General features: G+C 37.7%; 2 protein-coding genes across 3 annotated transcripts in view; one reads left to right on the forward strand and one right to left on the reverse strand.

Moving 5' to 3' along the window:
- Positions 1 to 5,126: 5,126 nt before the first annotated feature.
- blk (BLK proto-oncogene, Src family tyrosine kinase) lies at positions 5,127 to 13,197 on the forward strand. 2 transcript variants are annotated; one of them, XM_071479113.1, is made up of 14 exons: positions 5,127 to 5,240; positions 6,415 to 6,501; positions 6,682 to 6,775; positions 6,944 to 6,974; positions 7,399 to 7,492; positions 7,597 to 7,695; positions 7,836 to 7,939; positions 8,079 to 8,228; positions 8,759 to 8,911; positions 9,017 to 9,196; positions 9,941 to 10,017; positions 10,794 to 10,944; positions 12,075 to 12,206; positions 12,408 to 13,197. In XM_071479113.1, the coding sequence occupies exons 3-14, from the start codon at positions 6,683 to 6,685 to the stop codon at positions 12,608 to 12,610; spliced, it is 1,467 nt and encodes a 488-aa protein (XP_071335214.1). In that variant the 5' UTR covers positions 5,127 to 5,240; positions 6,415 to 6,501; position 6,682; the 3' UTR covers positions 12,611 to 13,197. The 2 variants fall into 2 exon arrangements, with proteins under 2 accessions (XP_071335214.1, XP_071335215.1); XM_071479114.1 differs by having other exon boundaries at positions 5,147 to 5,240; positions 6,418 to 6,501.
- A 2,560-nt stretch (positions 13,198 to 15,757) lies between these two features.
- The window catches only part of LOC139622045 (low density lipoprotein receptor adapter protein 1), a 74,763-nt gene continuing 70,373 nt past the window's right edge, over positions 15,758 to 20,147 (reverse strand). The window contains exon 9 of the mRNA XM_071479116.1: positions 15,758 to 15,874. Within this exon, the coding sequence (XP_071335217.1) occupies positions 15,784 to 15,874 (91 nt within the window). The 3' untranslated portion in view covers positions 15,758 to 15,783. The remainder of the gene's footprint in view (positions 15,875 to 20,147) is intronic.

Consider the following 20,147-nt stretch of genomic DNA (forward strand, 5'->3'; position numbering starts at 1 on the left):
AACACTACTTACCATAGATGTAAATCTGTAAAAAACAAAAAACTGTAATTATGATTACAGAATCACAACCAAAATAAAATTGTTAAACATAATACACAATCCATAGTACAATTCACCACATTCAAAATTTCAATACAAAAAGAAATGGTGTGTAAAATTTATAGAGTCTTCTGCTCTAGAGGGTCTCCAAAGGTACTTTCTGGGGTCTATTTTTTGTGGATTAACCTTTGGAGGATACTGATAACCTCATGCACACGGCTCTACTATTTACTGAATTGGCCAAGATCATTGAAAACATAATAGATATCTCATACACAAGTATAATCAACTTCTGTTGAAAGGTCTGGTGAATGGGTGTGTGAGGCTGCCTGTTGAGACTTCATTCATTCTCCTCCTACAGTGAGCCCCATTAGATGGAGCTGATGGATGTGCCCCTCTCTGAGTTTCCATTTGCAGTCTCTTGTGGTCATGTGACATACATAATTGGTGTCATTCTGATTGACTGCATAACACCACACTGAGGTGCAGGCCTCTCCTCTCAAGCTGCAGTATTGAGACAAAAACATCTTGCTGCATGTGGTGCCTGCATGCAACAGTCCACTACTCCACTCTGGAAGATGAAGGAACAGTTTACTCAAGAGTCCTTTTGCTTAGCTTAGCTTAATACTGAATAAGGGGGAAACGACTGTGTACCAAAATGTAGCTTTAGACAACTCCAAAATTGACTTATTTACATTACCTATCCTATTAGCAACCAGGACAGTTAAGAATCACTTGGTTAATACAAAGCACAGTTGAAAAAAGTAGCTCATTGTTTGATTTTTTCCTTAACTCTACTTTACTTAAACCTTATCCATCTTCCAGCAGCAGGCAACTGCTTTCAGATAAACCCAGTGTGAGCTACCTTTCCAGCTAAATGGCTGCCATACAAATTGAGCAACTAAGATAGCTGGTGAAGAAAGTCAAATACATAGGAGCCACCACAAAAGTTTTTCTTTTCGCTGGTTTTGGATTTCTTCTGGTCTTTAGTGGCCAAAAATAAACAAAGCTTGATCAAAAAAATTGAAGACAGCTTTAAGATTTCTTTTTTGGACTTTCTCATTTCCTTGGTCGCCTTGCATTTTAAGGACTGCACAAGTGTTTTTTATTACTTGCTCATTAGACCTCTACTCCAAGGTGCTATCACCAAATCTAATCAGGCAAAGAGAAAATACCTGTGTAGGCGGAGCTTGACAGTGTAGAGGGTGTAAGGAAATGACATGGTCTTACTGTGTTTGCTTTCCATAATCTGATGTGCCTTACTGTTTTCACTCAGAAATTCCTCTTTCTTATTATGTTAAATAAGTAGGGGAATAATAAAGTATAGCTTCAAATAAACAGGCCTGTGTAAACTAGAGTTATGTCAGCAGGTTCATGATGCTGGCTGGCCACATCCATGTGAAAGTAGGTCTGCTGTGAGCATAATGTGACATTGTTCCTCAAGGAGGAAATGTGATAACAGTAATTAATGAGACAATTACTGAAATCAAAACCTGTTATAAAAAGTATATGGCAACAAACCACATCAGTTTCTAAATATAATGTGTTGACACCATACCTGTAATCAATATTTATCATAACCTATTTCATAACAGTGCATAATAACTAATGTTTGATTTGTATAGATGAATCTGATCCTCAAATCTTCTGGAAAAGCACAGCATTTTTTGAGGAAGCACCTGCTTGCTGGCACAGAGTTATTTCCACGGTAAACACTGGAAGAGTGAGGAACGTCATCCGGAGCACAATAATAAGGGGCTTTCCCGCAACCATGTTTACCTCAGAGCAACTTGCCACTGGAGCAGCTGCATAGGTTTGCTCCTACTAACTACACTGCTACAAAACACAACTGCAGATGTGTGCTTTCAACAAAGAGAGCGACCGGTACCATTTAACCGGGTGAACTGCAGGTTTTTGTACTTTAGAATATCATAGTGATGGCAAGTAAGAAACTGAAATAAGAAGAACATACAAGAATGAATAAATGTGCAGGAAATACTGCCATTACAGTAAATCCCACAGATGAAGTGAGCTTTATGTCTGCTGTGCTGGAGGGAACACTAGAACTAGGAAAAGTGAAGCTCTCCTGAAACTCATGAACATCCCGGAGGAACAGCAGAAGTGCCTGTTGAATACATCCAAGGGGTTCAATTGTTCCTTGTTTATTGACAATCACTTTGTCTTTTTAAGGCGAACGCAGGAGCGAGACCTTCTCTCACTCCATGTGTGACAGAGGATAGAAACGGTTCCCACACAGACAGGAAGTCAAAGAGGGGCCTCTTGTGATGTAGAGGGGAATCAAAATTGAGGAAAGTGTGTGCTTGTGTGTTGATTTGCGTGTGTGTGTGTGTGTGTGTGTGAGTAAATCAAAGCTTTCCTAAACAGTGAAACAACACTGACTGAGCACTTACAGAACAGCTTCGAGTAAATATTCCATTTATAATCTTCATGTATATTAAAATAAATGTTCAGCTTTGCCAAACCCACACACAAACACACAAATCTAAATACTCACATAAGCACATGTACAGATATTTTGAGTCACATGCCGTGCACACTCACATTGATAATGGGAGTTGAAAGCAGCTATTGGCAGCATGTATGCTTTTGGCACAGAGGTGGCCAGGACTGCGATACTAAAGGAGACCCACGCTCCCTTTCTTTCCCACCGTTGTTCAGGTTATCCTGTGGGGCCACTTATGACCCTTCTGTAGGCAGGATGCAATGTCTGGGGACCCCAACAGAGCTGCACACAAGCATCCGCCAAGCTCTGGGAAGAAAACAAGGGCTGATGGAAAACCAGAAGAAGGGAGTATAAAGAGAAACAGCAGTTAGTAACCAGGACGCACTCAATAACACTCACCATGCACCTGCAGCCTGTGTGTGTGTTTTTGTGTGTATGTGTGTGCAGTGAAGTGAGGTTGTTCCTTCAGAGAACTACAGCACAGCACAGTCCCCACACACAGCACAGGTGGTCCAAACAAAAACCTGTGAAGTGTTGCCCAGAGAGTAATATCCCCACGTTGTGTGTTGTATAAAGCCCCCCATAGGAAACAAACACTTCCGGTGCTGTAAGATTTATTGTTCTCTTCACTTATAGGTCACAACATACTATGAATGATATCTTCCTTACAAAGTTCTTTGATTCATTCTTAATAATATGTAATAGTTATTTAGCATGTAAACCAGAAACAAAAGGGTCATAAATACTGCTAGATAACTCCAGGGCATGTGTTCATTGTCTGTAGAAGATGGGTGAATTCCCTCCTCAGCTGCATTTTGTGGTGAGAATAGGAAATAGCTGGTTAACTGTACTGTACGGTGTAAAAAACCAACGCATTGTTATACTTTGATAGATTGACCGCACATCAGCTGGCATTTTTTCCCCAGTGTGACAGAATGCATCTGTTTTCACATCCGCGTGCTGTCCTCTGCACCAGATACAGACATACAAGTATTAACACAATAAAAATCCCCAACATGATTCAATAAAGTGCACCACTATTGAAACATTTCTATATTGGAGGTCATTGGGGTTATCATCTATCATCTATTAATAGATGATAACCCTTGGCATGATTTTAGAGCAAAGCTGGCAAAGTGTCTTCAAATGGAGCTACTTACGGAGAGTCAGGGAGTAAAACATGACTTTCTGCGCCATCTAGTGTCATTTCTGGGGAACCTAGGCAACTAGACCTTAGCCATGGACTGGAAGTAATAACAAAACCAGCACATAGACTTAATCCAGAGGATTGGTTATTAATTGTTCATTAAAAGAAACTTTAAAATACAGATGCAAAACAAAGCACTTGTGCAGAAGAAAGAGTCATATTGTCGTACCTAAAGTGTACGACAATACAAAGTGTCACCAATACAAAATTACATAAAAATGGATCTGTTGCACATTAATTCACAACACAAACATTAGTTGGTTTTTTTTTGTGTATTAATAAGCATTTGACAAAGTAACTTACAGAGAACAATAAAAACAAAAACTTTATGCTTCCCAAATTATTTGTCGATAATAAAAATATACTTAGAAGTAGTCTATTAATGATGCCTTCACTTTGTAATTGCTGTCCTCATGACAGTACATTAGCAGCTTTTAATACTAAAAAGTATCCGGATCTCTATTGATTCTGGCGAACCAGCTCCAGAATTACTTGTATACCTGTATGTCTATATGGTCCAACTTACATTATATTCCAGTTTGTGGTCAACAGGCCATAAAGGTAAAAGGAGGGTTGTAAGGAGAGAAGGAAGTTACCTACTTCATTATCCTACTAGGAACATTTTCATATAAAATGATACACCTCAAGATATGCTTAAGTGGTGAAAAGACCTGAAAACATGGGGATAATAATCTTTTGCAGATCTTGCACGAGAAGATTTAACACAGAGATAATACTTAAAAGCGTTGACCTTGCACAGATATATGAGAGATGTACTTCAAGTCTTCCCAAGAGCACACACAATACAATTTCACAGTCACAGGGTCTCGTGACCAGTTCACCAGTCCATCTTGTGGTAACAATGTGTACTGCTTTACTGGACCACTGCACTGCAAACTATTATTACGGTTGCCAAGTTGCAAAGATGAATTGTAGAGATAAACAACATGAGGAACTGAGAAATATGCTAAATACAGCAGTCAACCACACCTATATTCATCACTATTCAGCAATGCAGAAACATTGGTGATTAGTACAATATTACAGTACATCCCGTTACAAATTACAGAATGTCCACCAGCTCTTTTAAGTCAATTAGTAAACTTCATCCTCTTTGTAATTTCGTCAAGAAATGTGACCTTTGTTGATATACATTTGTGAGATTGACAGTTCATTCATTTTATTCATTAACTAACTGAGGGTCTGGTGGAAGTTTACTAACTGAAGTTTAACCATGAGGTGATTAAGAGAGGGAATTGCCAGACAAAGTAAGTAAACTTCTATCTTTTTACAGTAAAGTCAGTGTTGTCCCCCAGGGGAGGCCCTGGTCTTTACTGTGTGTGAGAGAGAGAGGGAGAGAGAGAGAGGGGGGGGGTTGCAGAGTGAGAGAGAACAAAAGAGAGAGAGAGAGAAACTTTCAAAACCAAAACGAGCGAGTGAGAACGACGTACTGACAAGCACTTAAGGAACTTGAAGGCATTTGGCATCTGAAGTACTTTTGACAACACAAGCCTGGGGGACAAGGTCAAGGTATTTATTTGCTGTATGATTATCTCACAATACAGAGTACAACAAGTATTGATTCTGTAATATTATGGTGGAAAAAAATTAACAATCATACAAAATAGTATAAAATTTTGAATCAAAAGGAGTGATTTTAATGATGTTTTAATAATGAAAAAAAACATTGAAATAATTAGTCACTTAATGATAATCATAACAGAACATTTATAGCAATTATTTGTGAGCTCAGTGTTTATCACGCAAGTAGTTACAAACTATCATAATATTATTCATGAAAAGAAATTTAGACTAAAAAAATCAAAGAAATATAAAGCTAATTTTCCTTGAAATGATCAATTTTCTACATGAAAACAAATATGGGATGTACACTTCAACATATAAAGCTACACTTAAATATAAAGAATTATTACAGAAAGTTTTCCATTGCTCAACAGCACTTATAGTATTGCCACTACAGTTTTGGTTACACACCACTGGATAGTTTGTGCAATAAAAGCGCTAAGATTGTCATCATGACGGTCGCTTTTTAAAAGATAATCTTGAGTTTCATTTGTAATTTTAAAGAAAAACTAAGTGCTAAGACAGAAACAATGACATCAACAAACTTCCTACTGTAAAGTTTTAGGTTTTGGTTGTGACTGTACAAGTGTTGACATTTACACTGGAAAATTTGCATGTACAAGCTTAAACTTTGACCTTCGTGCTAAATATTTATTCCCTTCCATGTTCAAATATTGGCAATGTTGAAATGGGCTCTTACATTTATTCTTAGGATTTTTTTTTTCTTTTTAATTCACCACCTATTTAAAAGTTTGATCACAAATGTCTTATAGGACTACCTCTTCAAATAGATTCAGCATGACATTACATGTTGACCCAAATACAAAGAAAAATTCACTGTCAATTTCTGCATCTGCAATGTATCAAGTGTATCAAGTTTAGCACTTAATCCTTCCTCTATTTTAAAATTTGATGAGACGTTGTGGTTGCATTTTAACAGTAAATGCAAATGATACCATACAAAGCTGTAAACATATTTTCCACTTCCTCTTATAAGAGGCAAATTTATTTCCAGTGCACTTGTGTGACTATAAAAAAAAAAGAAAAGAAAAAGAAAAAACTTAAAAGAGACTCTCCACTGTTGATTTAGTTATTTTGACTAAGTTTAATTTATTTTCAGCAGCGGGTATGAACTCACAGACCAGGCCGCACAGTGGGAGGAGTGGAGACTGAAAACAGCTTCAGTAAAGCTCATCTGCTTTATCAGGTAAGGGCATAGAAATGAACATGTATCTATCTGAGGCTCTTAGCAGGGACTTGATATGGGTGGTAGTATTTGATAAATGAACAATATTACGCAGCTTGTGCTGTAATTTTATATTAAGTAAATCTTGTTAATAGTATGCAGTGTAACTGAAGAAGGTGACCATTTCCATTATATATTCAGGATGGGCTGCACTTGCAGTGGCCAGAAACAGGTAAACGAGCAGGGGTTCTACATAGGAAAACACAACTCTCAGGCCTCCCACTCAAATCACATAGTAAGTAGACTGCTTAAAGGAAAAAGCTTTACTCATTTCCACTAAGTACAAAGTAAAGAAATAACTGTTATTTGAAACTAATCTAGATTAATAACTTAAATAGCAGTGTTTTTCACTGACTTCATGCTCACGCTGAATGTTAAAAAATGTACTTTTTCTGTTCTTTAGGCACGAAGTGGAGACAACTATCTGGAAACTGGTAATCACTGAACACAACCCACATAACAAACCTTCAACTGAAAAATAACAGCCCTGCAACTATGTGTTCAGCTGCCGCTGTGCAGAGGGGCCTTAGTAGCCGTAAGAGGAGGCTACATTTAGCGATTGAAATCTTGGTTGGATTTCCTTTGTACTCTCCTGGGGAAGAGATGCGATTATTCATGAGAGAAGAGAAGAAAGTCATATTAATGTCACAGACAGTGTAAAAATTAGAGAACAGTCATGGCTTGGAGAAGAATATAAAAGCAGGACATTAAATACAGTTGTTTTGACAGTAAAGTATTATGTCCAGAAATTAAGGTCAAAAGAAAAAAATAAACAAAACAAAAATGCACGACTGTAAAGTGAAATTACTGCTTGAACTCGCTTCTTTTGAAATAACTGCTTGCTCCACTTGACTTTAGATGACACCGTGTTTGTGGCACAACATGACTTCAAAGCCAACACAGACAGTGATCTGCCTTTCAAGAAGGGAGACAAACTTAAGGTTTTGCAAGAGTAAGTCTCATCACAGTCCCTACTACACAATACGTACCGGGAAGTAGTGACTACATGGTACTTGTAACATGAAGAAATAAAAATGATCTCCCATGTTTGTGTAGAAATGGAGAATGGTGGCTGGCTAAATCTCTGGTGACTGGACAGGAGGGCTTCATACCATCTAATTATGTCGCCAGAGCAGATACACTGGAGGTGGAAAAGTGAGCAGCAAATTAAATACAACACAAGTTATTATCAAACCACGTGGCAAATGAAACTCAGCACTGCAACAAAGTTTTATGGACTGAAAATACATTTGTATATGTTTTTAAATAGTTAAATAAGCGTTTCTCCTCTGTAGGTGGTTTTTCAAGGACATGAGTCGGAAAGAGACTGAACGACTGCTTTTGGCCCCTGGAAATAAACCGGGTGCCTTCCTCGTTCGAGAGAGTGAGACCTGTAAAGGTGACGCCAGCTCCTATTTGCGATCGTGCTACAAATCAGAGTTTCAGTGACAATGCATTTCAGGAAGGCATATTTCGAAACACTTTAAAACTGGTCAAGTATTAAACCCTACCCATGTAATCTATTTGTTTTCCTTTAGGGTCCTTCTCATTGTCAGTCAGAGATAATGCACAAGACCAAGGAGATGTGGTAAAACACTACAAGATCCGCTGTCTGGACAAAGGTGGCTACTACATCTCTCCTTCCAACACATTCCCATCTCTACAGGAACTGGTTAAATATTACACCCGTAAGTAATAAACAGAAATACATTACATCCACCCACAAATGTTTGATCACATTTTTATAGATCTACAATATTTAAAAAGAAGGAGGTCTTTGTTTATGTACTGAGCAGTAGTGACTACATTTTGGTACCCCAAACACTTATTTTCATTATGGTTGCAAAACATTGCAATGTTATGACGTTATAACAGAACCTGAATGCTATGATTTGGACCCTGATTCAGTTCACTGCTGTGAATTATAAGATGTCTGCACTGACAAGTTAGACCCTTGAGATGTGATGTGCATTTCCTGTGTGAGAGGAGTGATAGTCTTTCCATTTCTGTGACGAAACCACAAGATAAGAGGGCTAAATCTCTAGAATGGCTGCCAATGCACAACAACTTATGAACTACACATAAGCTTACACTAAAACACTTCTAAAGTTAAGGTAACAAGAGCTCTTCAGACTTACAATGTTTAAGTAACTAAATTTAGCACCACAGCAAAGACAATATGATAAAAAAAAACAACATGTATCACACTTGGCTGCAGGTACAGCCGACGGGTTGTGTCAGCGACTGTACGCTCCCTGTAAGCCTAAGGCCCCTCAGCAGCCATGGGCACATGATGAATGGGAGATTCCCAGAGAGACGCTGAAAATGGTGAAGAAACTGGGAGCTGGGCAATTTGGAGAAGTGTGGATGGGTGAGAAAAAGAAACAAAGAAAACTAAGCCTGCGTTTGACATTTATAAACCAAGACGGCAAAGCACAGTGTGTTACTGTAAACACCATTTTGATTCTTACCGTAGGTTACTACAAGAACACCCAGAAGGTTGCCATTAAGACCTTAAAAGAGGGAACGATGGAGCCTGAGGCCTTCCTCCAGGAGGCTAACCTGATGAAGCAGCTGAGGCACGAACGATTGGTGCGCCTCCATGCCGTGGTCACGAAGGAGCCCATTCTCATTGTCACCGAGTTCATGATCAATGGTAAGAAAAATGGAAGGGGGGTGCCTGATATAAAAGTATGGGTAAATAATTCAATTTATTACCATTCTTTTTCTCCTTTTTCAAACACTTATTTTTGAGACACGGTAATGTTTACTAAAATATCCAGCTGCAACTATGATTATTTTCAGTATGGTCCATGATTATTTTCTCTATAAGTCTATAAAATGTCAGCAAATACTAAAAAATGTCAAATAGCTTGTTCCGTCCAGCCAAGAGTCCAAACCCCAAACAATTTCAATATACTATGACATGAGACAAAGAAAAGCAGAAAATCTTTACAAATGTTTGATATTTTGATGCCGTTAAATCCAAGCAATTAAAAACTGCAGTTGTGAAGCTTATAATATTCACTGTAAGTGACTGCATCAGACAGCCGATTCAAATCTATGGTTATTTTTGAGTCCAAAATATGAGGTGTTATTGTATTGGACTTTATTCTGAGTTGAATTATTTGAACATCATAAACTACAGACGCAAACATACAAAACGCCACCAACTATAATACAGAACCGGTGTTTGTGTTGTTATTTCTAGCTAAAAGCAATAACTGTAGCCTTACTGCATAATAAATAAATGAATGAATTTGGTTTCTTTCAGCGTAAGATGTCGCAATGTGTCCTGCATCTGCATAATTGGAAGTGAAGAATGAAGTGAAGAATGAACTAGAATACTTAACTTCTATTTGTTTTTCTGATAAAGTTCTTCTCCTTTTCTCATTGGCAGGATGTCTTCTAGACTTTCTAAAAACAGACGAGGGAAAAAAGCTAAAGCTCAATAAGCTGATAGATATGTCAGCTCAGGTGGGAAACTTTTTCATATGATCTTATGACTTTGTATTTGTAGGGTATGTGACATTTTCATCACAAGCTGCTAAACCACATCTCTTTGTGATAAAATTAAAGCTTTTTCTCAGAGGATTATGACATTTTTTTCCACTTCTGAAGTTGTTTGCCATTACATGACATTAGTATTTAATTCCCTGACTTTTGCATCATCTGTCAGAAACAAAAGTATTAGCTTTATTGCTGACCTCAAAGTCTATTTATACACAACAGTTGTTCTACAGTAACACTTTGAACGTCTGTTGTAGTGTACACTTTGACACCAATCAGGATGTTAGAACACGTGGAAACTGTCAGCAGTTGCTGTGTGGTTTCTATAGTGGGGCTTTTGCTCATCTGGCTCAAAGCCTCGCCCTACGTCAATTATTAACATCCGGACAGGAAATCATGCTATTTTTCCACCCACAGTGAGCTCCCCCAGAAGTCTTGCCCCTCCAAAAAAAAGCATTTTGACTTCCTGAGAATTGGAACATCCTGTTAAACCCACTTTACTGTCATTACTGTGCATGTAAACACAATACATATACACACATAGTGGCACAATCTTGCATGTGCTCAATCACATTGAGCACATTGGCCAGAGGAAATAGTATATGTATAGAATAGAATATGTGTAAAAAAATGCACAATTAATTAAAATGGATTCATTTCTATTATTGATGTTTTGCATTTGATCTAAAATTACCCTAAAAAGTTATCTCCAATGTTGCTTCCCTGATCTTTCTATATGACAGATAGCTGAAGGCATGGCATACATCGAGAGGAAGAACTACATCCACCGAGACCTGCGTGCAGCCAACATACTGGTCAATGAGACCCTGCACTGCAAGATAGCAGACTTTGGCCTGGCCAGGATCATTGAGTCAGAATACACAGCTCAAGAAGGTACAGTATACGCAATGCTTTAAACACTGCACAATAAATGAGCCCATGTTTTATCTGTTTTTTCTGTGATGTTTCCTTTCTTCGGCAACAAAAAGGCCTAAAGTGCATTACATCACATTAATTAGGTAGACTGTCCAAAGTGACTAAGATGTAAGACCTAGCCATATTAATATAGTATAGTATACACACACACACACACACACACACACACACACACACACACACACACACACACACACACACACACACATATATATATATATATATATATATATATATATATATATAATATAGAATATAATGAACACACACACACACACACACACACACACACACACACACACACACACACACACACATATATATATATATATATATATATATATATATATATATATATATAAAATCTAAATTAATCTAAAATACTGGAATAATTCTATAAAATACCCAATACATGTAAATTTTTAATTATAGAACATAACCTCCCCCCAAGCTGACAAATTCCCCAAAAAAAAAATATAGAGGACATGACCTCAGAATCTACAGTAGCGCCAGCTCTCAATGCATCATTCAAAGTTAGACACACATTATTTTAAGGTCTGACAACAAGCTGTGGTTCTATTGCAAATTCCATCATATGCCATTGTGTACAGGAATAGCAGTGGGCGATATGGATAAAATCTTGTATCATGATACTGTTTGTGTAATTTTATATTGTGATACATTAGCAATATATATTGTGGTGTGGTGCATTTTGAGAATTTCAACTGAGAAACCATTTTTTGTCAAAATCACCACGTTTTTTGTCTCATGAATTTAATACCTGACTCAAGGTATCTTACCTCAAGCCAGGTATTTAATCCATAAAATCCAATAAATCTAACGTTTCCCTGCATTGCCAAAAAAGGACAAAAACAACCAGAGATATTAAAGATGTAGCCACCCTTGTTAAAATGTTATCGTAAAATTTCTACCAGTTGTCAGATGTCGATAATTTTAGGGTTTATGTCATCACATCACCTCATGTTAAGCGGAATAAACACACCCACACACGCTTACATATTCTCTAGAGTCACAAGCCAGTAACACAATTTCCCTTTGCTTTTTCTCACCCTTTTTCTGACAATTAGGTGCTAAGTTTCCCATCAAGTGGACCGCTCCAGAGGCCATCAATTTTGGCACATTCAGCATCAAATCGGACGTTTGGTCTTTTGGGATCCTCCTGACAGAAATAGTTACCTATGGAAGAATACCCTACCCAGGTACAGCACAGGAGAAATAAATAAAAAAGAGAGAGCAATGTATTGTGAGTGTTCTGCGAAACACTGGTATACAGTTGACATACTGTGTAGAGACCAATCCAAAAGTTGTGTTGCTATTTACTAGCCAAGTACATTGCAAAATGCTGTTACTAAAAGTTCATTATAATCTTACACCAGCTGCATTTTCTTTTTACTAATCAGGGATGACTAACCCGGAGGTGATCAGGAGCCTGGACAGATCGTACAGGATGCCGTCTCCTGATGGCTGTCCTGAGGAACTCTACGACATTATGATGATTTGCTGGAAGCAGAAGCCTGAGGAACGGCCGACTTTTGAATTTCTGCAGAACACTCTCAACGACTTCTTTATTGCCACGGAGGGACAATATGAGATGCAACCATGATTAAAGAAAACGAAAATGTTTCCTGCTGATAACTCGAAGGCAAAAAAAAAAAAAGAGAGAGAGAGAAGTGAGATTTGAATGGATACATGACCAACCAAACATTTTTATGACTAACACAATCTATTTTTTTATCCTTTTAAATGGACACATTTTTTACGCCTTCCTTCTGGTTGAATGTACAAGCTATTTATGGCTTCCTTTGCCTCTAGCAGCTACTGTACGAGCATCTGAAAACATGTTCAGAACTTTTCAAAAAGTTTTGTTATACTGACTGCACTCCCGCTACTGTTGGCTCCATTCATGTTGACAGCCATGGAGTATGAGGAGACATAATTAAGACTGATAAACAATGGATAATACAAATACAGTACATGTTTGGACCCGGGGAAGTCAACGCAGGTAACGTTACAGATTAAATATTTGCATGGTACAGAAACAAGCAACCTGAGATTACATGCACAATACTTTGCACTTTCTGTTCCTTCAGTCATTCAGTGGACATATAAAGAAAGGGGCTTTCAAAAGAGAGTTTATATTTGCATAAATGTTTTTTATAAATAAAATATTAACATTATTTAGAACTGTAATTTATTCTTGTATTTCATTCAACTTATTTTTACGAGATACTCATAAAACATTCTACGCTTTACTGGCCACAATCACTTAAAAGTAGTTTGCTTAACTCCACAACTCTAAAAAAAAAAAAAAAAAAGCTTTTTGCTCTAAAGCTTTTTTTTCCCAACAGCTTTGTGCTCAACAAAGTGTGTCAGCAGTGTGACATTATAAAACAGATGACACAGGATGTGACATACAAACACAATAATCACACGTTATCGCTTTCGCAGCGTGAAGACTAAATGAAAGTCTAAATTTCAGTTTGGACTATGTTCAAACATGAAGTAGGTGAATGGAGGAAAATGTGAGATGAGCGATAGCAACCCAGAGATAAAACATTAACTTTACGGTAAACATGTTTACCCAAGCACAGAGTGTGAGAGGCTACAGCAGCGTACAGGAAGCCTTTAAAAGTAACTGACTGTAGTAAATTACAGTGGGTTTGATCCCCTAAGTAAACCATCCCTTGGGGGGACTCAGACAGCATCTTGAAAGATAAGAGAGTGGAGTGGCTGCAGCAGACAGGGGTTAAACTCTGCCATTTCCTGAATGGACCGGAAACAGGAAGTGTGAGTCAGCATTCCTCAGATGCCACACAGCAAGAACATGCTCGCACGTGAAATCGGTTGAGGTCTTTACATTTTTGTGTCCTAAAAAACACGTCTTTTCGGTGGTTGAGAGATATACTGAGGAAAGTGTTTTTCTTGATAGAGTCGATGAAGCGCTTGAGTTGTGAGGGAGAAACAAACTTTATCTTATTTGATTAACTACTGTTAATAAGAGAAGAAAAAAATCTAAGAAATATATTCACCCTCACCATCACAAATACACAAGATGCGTCATGATCACACTGAGTGTTATTTGCTACTAATGTGCTGCTAAGTCCAACAATGTTATCATGAGTGAGTTTAACAACTATTATGTAGATTTCTGTTGTATCAACAAAACAGCCTGTAATAGTGAATAAAAAGATTTTTAATATGAGTGAGCTCATACACAAAGTGTACATGTACATACACTTTGGCGAGTTTCCAGCTGACACAACAACAGGAGGCACTTGTATCAACAGAGAGTGCAGCATCTTTCATTTCATATAGGATACATTAAATCCATTAAATCCATCCCAACATCAGACAGCCGCCATGTTGGCAATCTATATGATATCAGATTGTCTTATGAATACCAGCAAAGACATTTTAGTGGCAGTTCAGAGTATGCCTGTGGTGATTTAGGACTATACTATTTTTAATCAATTATGGAAGTTAATTATTCTGCATAGTCGTGTGGTTTCTTTTCCTTTCTTAACAATACAAATTTAAATATAAATCCACACACATCAGTGAGGGAGGAAAAGTCTGAAGTTTCAGGTTAAGAAAACCAAAAGAAAAAGTGCATGTTGAGTGTTCAATTACTATTCTCCTGTCATCCCACAGAGGTCAGTGTTTCACATTTAGTATCAGACTGTAAACTGCAGTGAAAGTGTTGTGTGGCCACTGACGTATGAGGATTGTAAAATACTGGTGCTTCTGCACAATCAAGACAGAGTTGAAAAGGAAGTAGGGAGTCAAATTTAGCTCATTCAAATCAAAGTAATCTGTACAATGACACTACTACTTAATATTTAATTGTTCTAATTTTGTTTTGGGTAGTTTATGCTATTTAATGGAAAATTTAACCAAGTTCCTCAGCCAGATGCAAATCATTAAAGTTTCCTTTCAATGCACAGTATGTTTTTTATGAATACTGGGCTTAGATGCAATATCCACCTCGACAGCACGGAAATGCATCCTCAAAATATAGAGCACATTTTACACATGCAATTATGCACATGACAGAAATTCCTACCAGCAAACCCACTGCTATAGTGTCCAGCTGTGTACAACCTCACATCATGCATAGTCCTTGCAGTCACTACAGCAGTGGTTTCCAACCAGCGAGCCACCCTGCCACGCACTGATTCTATCACGGTTATTTGTATTCATGTTGTCTTTATCTGTCTAATTGTCTGGTTTCTCTGCATCTTTTTTGGGGAGGAGAAACGAGGAGACATTTAAGACGAGCAGATGATCTTTCATTTCAAATTCAGTTAAGCTGGAAGGCTCAAAAGGAATAATTATTATAATATAAAATAATCTTCATCTAACTGCTGAACAATTGAATTACCCTGCCTGCTTTAAGCTTTTTTCTTGTCAGAAATTCATTAATTTATACCTTTTTCTGGGCTAATTCTGCTGTTAACCTCTGGCAGCATATCCAAATATAACAGGATCAGTGGGGGATTAGCTATCAAACATTCCATGAATACATCTGTTGAAGCTGAAATTTTTCGCTCCTTAGTTCAGTGCAAGATACTGTAGACGTTAAAGGATACAGCTAATATTTGATCACTCTTTTGAAAAGCTACCCCACAGGCACAGACCACAATAACATCAGTCTGAAGGGACACCCATTAATAAGTCTCACACTGTAATATGATTGATAAGCAGCTCACCTTGAAATGAGCCATGATGTTAACACAAGATGACAAGACATGTGGGGGTAAAGGTTGGGAGGCCTCGTCACCCTCTCCCCCTCCTTCTGTTCATCGCTGCTGCCTTAGAGGAATAATGACGGGAAACGGTGGCTTGTACACAGATTGATGACTGATCCCTGCAGAAGGCAACACATCATTAGCATCTTGTGAGGATAACCCCACGCTGTCCTCTGGGATAAAAACGAGCACATCGCCGCAGATGAAAAGAGATGTGCTTTCATCTAACAATAATGTTGCCGTTTTCAATGGTGTTCAGTTGGCATTATGCTCCTCATAAACATGTTTTTTCTCCTGGGCTTTGATGTCTTTAAATTAATGGAGTCCATCAATCAAGAGTGTTTGGTCCAATTCAAACAGTGACAGAAGATGGCTACAAAACATTTAGCAAAATGAGCAGCAGTAAAGTAGATAAACAAAGAGAAGGGTGGCAGTTTTTTTTAGGGCTTGTAAACTATTGTAGATGTCACATGATTCATGAATTTCATTTCATCTGAAATGATCTTATAGATACTGTATATAATCCATTTATCTGCTCTCTGACTTAGACCACGAAAGAAAATAGAACTAGACTTATCACTCTCTCATTCTTTATTAATAATTCTATGGGCTCTTTATCCCCTAATATAATGCTTTATTTTCATTTCTATTTTAGTCATTAGTCCAGGCTCTTTTTTTCTGAGCAATTCAAAACTAATTACAACAAACAACGTAGCTCAGCCAGTCAATACAAGATATTACAGGAGTCAGTATTACCCTGGAGCCTTTTACAACATATAGTACTTCAATTCAAGGACTTATTTAGTAATTATCCATAGCTATGATCCTCTTTAATGTGTGAATAATGCCATGTATGTTTTCAAAGATGCGCTAACTATTGGTGTTATATTATCATGCATCAAATGAATGCATCCATTGTGAAAGCAGTTGCATGAAGTGACAAACCCAGAGAGAATCATCAGCCAGCTTTGCAGTTCCCCTCAGCTCTACAAAGTCTTTTAGCGCCTTTCAGCTCGTTGTTTTGGTTGTAGTACAATCAGTATCTTCACTGTTCTAATTTGAATTAAAAAAAAGAATCAAAGATTGCTTATTTTTATGTAAGAAATATACTGTAAGCGCATTTATATTATTTCCATAATACATGAGTCACAGGTCCAGACTTCTGCACTGCACATGAACTCCCCTGGAAATCAATATGTAATGATAACGGTTACTGGTCCCCTGAGTTCTGCTGAAAATTGATTGAAGCGGCCGAGATCAGGCCAGTGTGCAATATATATTCTTTAAATACTGTATCCTATTTACCCTTTGGAGGAAATACTGCAAAATGTAAAAGCTTGGTCAATGTGATTTCTGTCACACAGTGAAACCATGAGGCATACACAGATGTTACTGCTGACATCAGCTTCCTTGAAAAGGGCTCTGCTGTATGTTATTATGACCTGATCATTTAGAGCAGTGAAAAAATTAGCTCTCTCCATCGTTATTGCTAGTAGCTGAGCATTTAATGCCAAAAATAAAACAACAGAAAATGATGGAGACAAGAGTTTTTACTTGGCTTATATCTCTCCATACAGTAGGCTGATTATATTTTCTTCTTCAAAGCCAAAAAAAGGTCTTATGGAGAGGCCTTTCATGCTAATGATATTTTCTTTAATGAACCCAAAACAAAGGAAATCTGCACACAGAATTTATGGAGGCTTGCTTCCTTTCTTTGGGCTGATTGGGAAGGAGCTAGGAAACCATCTGCTAGATTGATATTTTCTCTTGATACATGAGTCTATGTCATTTCATTTAGTGTAAGGAAGCCTTAAAACCATGAGGTAGCAAGAATCTCAGCACACCCCCCTCCCCAACTGTATCTGGTAATTGACCATCATGGTTGTGCTCAATGATGAGTCAAGGGCACCGGTAACTACGGGGAAATTTAATTATATGTGCGCTGGTGCAGTAAAAAAGTACCAAGGGATACTGCTGGCCTGCTCAATGTGGGCTGAAATGTGACTAGTCAATGTTCTCTTAGACATTCTGTCTCCACTGGTTAGATGAAATGAACTGATTAGTTTTGAAAGAATAGTCACTTATGAGGAACCAGACTAATGAATGAATCTGAGCATCTGAGTGGGAAGATATATCTCTCAGCTAAATGAACTCACGCAGTCACATAAACCTTTCACTGGACAGTAAAACACTCATCTACATTACAGTTACATTTCACACAGCTGCAGACTTACGTAACAACTGATAACTTGTGTCATGGACATATGAGTCTTTTGTTAGCTCCTCAACAAGACAGCTCATCATCCCTGATCAGTATGCAGTGCTGCGCTCCAGCCCATGTGAAGATCCCTGCTGTCATCATCTCCCTTCTCCTGGTGGTTTATGTACTAAATGTCAGTGTAAATATTAATATATGTGGCTTTGACCTTGAGCGGTAGTCTTTCTCTCTCCCTGTTTTCACATTCAATGTCACAAAAGAAAGGAAAATCAAAAACTGGAAGACTGTCAAGACCTAATTTGTCCAGAGCAGAACATACAGGGAAACAAAAGTTTATCTAATATTCAAAAAACCTTCTAATATAATTAACAGAATGATGACTTTTCCATTTACAAATGTTTTAATGTATAACTACCGCATAGTATACAATGGAGGGTATACACAGTCCTTTTATCTCACCATGACATTTTACTAGATGGTGACTAAAGCTTTACGTAACTGCTTTATCTCCAAGCCAAAAAACTCTTTGGACTTTGGAAGGTGTCATCCAACATAATATTTCCAATCTTGCACTTTAAGTACTTAGGAGCCATTAGGAGGATTGACAAAATGAACTATAAACAGTCCATGCCTGCCATCACATATTAAATACCTGCCATCTTCCTGCCTTCTCATTATTATAAAGTTCTTTTACTGGACACTGAACACCAAGCAATTAACAGTTTGAGTCTTTTCTCATGTTAAGTGGAGTTATTTTTGGCATTTTTAATCCTGTCCTTTCAGGACCATGTTGGAAAGTTTTAGAAGGAAAAGGTTGCTGAGGTTTTAAAGTGACCCTCTCTCTTTTTTAAAGGTCTTCCATCACCTTGACTTGCCTAATTTATTCATTAAAAACGGGCTCTTTAAGACGCCTCCTGCGTGAAAGTACGCCAATGTTAGTGTTTGAGATTAATCTAACAGTCTAGTGAAGGTGACACATTCCTTAATGTACACAGTGGGAGGTATAGGTGTGTGATATCCTTTGCTTCTGTCAGAGTGTGACAATAAAGAACGGATCTGATTGATTTTACCAACAATTTTCCAGCAGTCAGTTGAGACTTTTATAACTTCCATTACACTTGTTCTTCTCTCAGGTTGTCTGACATGTTTACAGCATAAACAGTAACATTAAGTGATCCTGCAATTTTTTTTTTTTTTTTACAATTTTGATCATCGTTTTCTGCACACACACACAAAAAGAAAACAAAAATCATATGATTAATATTGGTAAACGACATCCAGTATAAAATCACTTTAAATCAACACATCTGGAACATGACTGGTGGTGTCATTGAAGGGTCACCTGAGGTCACTGGATAGAGCTGTGAGGGCATGTGTGAGAAGAGTAAATAAAGAAAATGTTCCAAGCATTTAATGAGTCAGTTCACAGGTTTATTTTTCCACATGCACCCAATCTGCACCCACACAGTACAGTAAATGTCTATTTGAACACTGAGGAGACTTTGACACCATGGGAAAATCCAACCTTATCCACCTTCAAGGTACATGACAGTAACAGAGGAGAGTACAATGACAAACTGCTGCTGGCATCTGCAATCTGTAAATCTTTTTCTCTAAACACAGGAAGTTGACATCTGACTCTGAATGGAAAGATGTTTCATCAGTTCAGAGAAAAACTGAGAAAGTATAACCTTTGGTACAACCTTTGAGACAATACACCAGCTCTGCAGTCGTTCCAGCTCTTTTGTCTGCGGACACAGAGTTTCTCATGCTATAAAATAAAGTAGAGCCACACTATTTCGCTGACAGTCTGCTCCCACACTGAGAGCGAAAATCCATCCATTGATGAAATGTGTGTTTGAGGCTCACAGCTTGAATTCATTTACTCTGGTTACGTACAACATAAAGGAAAACTCTGAGCTGAGCAGGAGCGGCTAGTGGTGCCGTCCAGCAATTATGTTAAGAATAAACAACTCAGTAGTAAATTAGAACAAAGCAGGGTTGGTGTGCAGAGTATGTTGAGTGCTGCTATGTAAAATTAAAAACCCATAAGTCTGAGTGCTGCTTGTTTGGGTGACTTCTGTTCTATTGTGAGCCGTTCATTTAATTAATTACAGCATATTTTCTCATGTCACAGAAGTTTGTTTTTTTTTGTTACGTATCCAACTTCATTC

Source organism: Trachinotus anak, unplaced genomic scaffold, assembly GCF_046630095.1.
Source record: "Trachinotus anak isolate AG129_WGS33_773 ecotype Australia unplaced genomic scaffold, CSIRO_AGI_Tana_v1 ptg000005l, whole genome shotgun sequence".
NCBI lineage: Eukaryota > Metazoa > Chordata > Actinopteri > Carangiformes > Carangidae > Trachinotus > Trachinotus anak.

Coding starts and splice junctions, on each gene's coding strand:
- blk (XM_071479113.1), top strand. CDS start 6,683: ATGGGCTGCACTTGCAGTGGCCAGAAACAGGTAAACGAGCAGGGGTTC. Junction 6,776..6,943: donor CCTCCCACTCAAATCACATA/GTAAGTAGACTG, acceptor TCTGTTCTTTAG/GCACGAAGTGGAGACAACTA. Junction 8,912..9,016: donor ATTTGGAGAAGTGTGGATGG/GTGAGAAAAAGA, acceptor TTCTTACCGTAG/GTTACTACAAGAACACCCAG.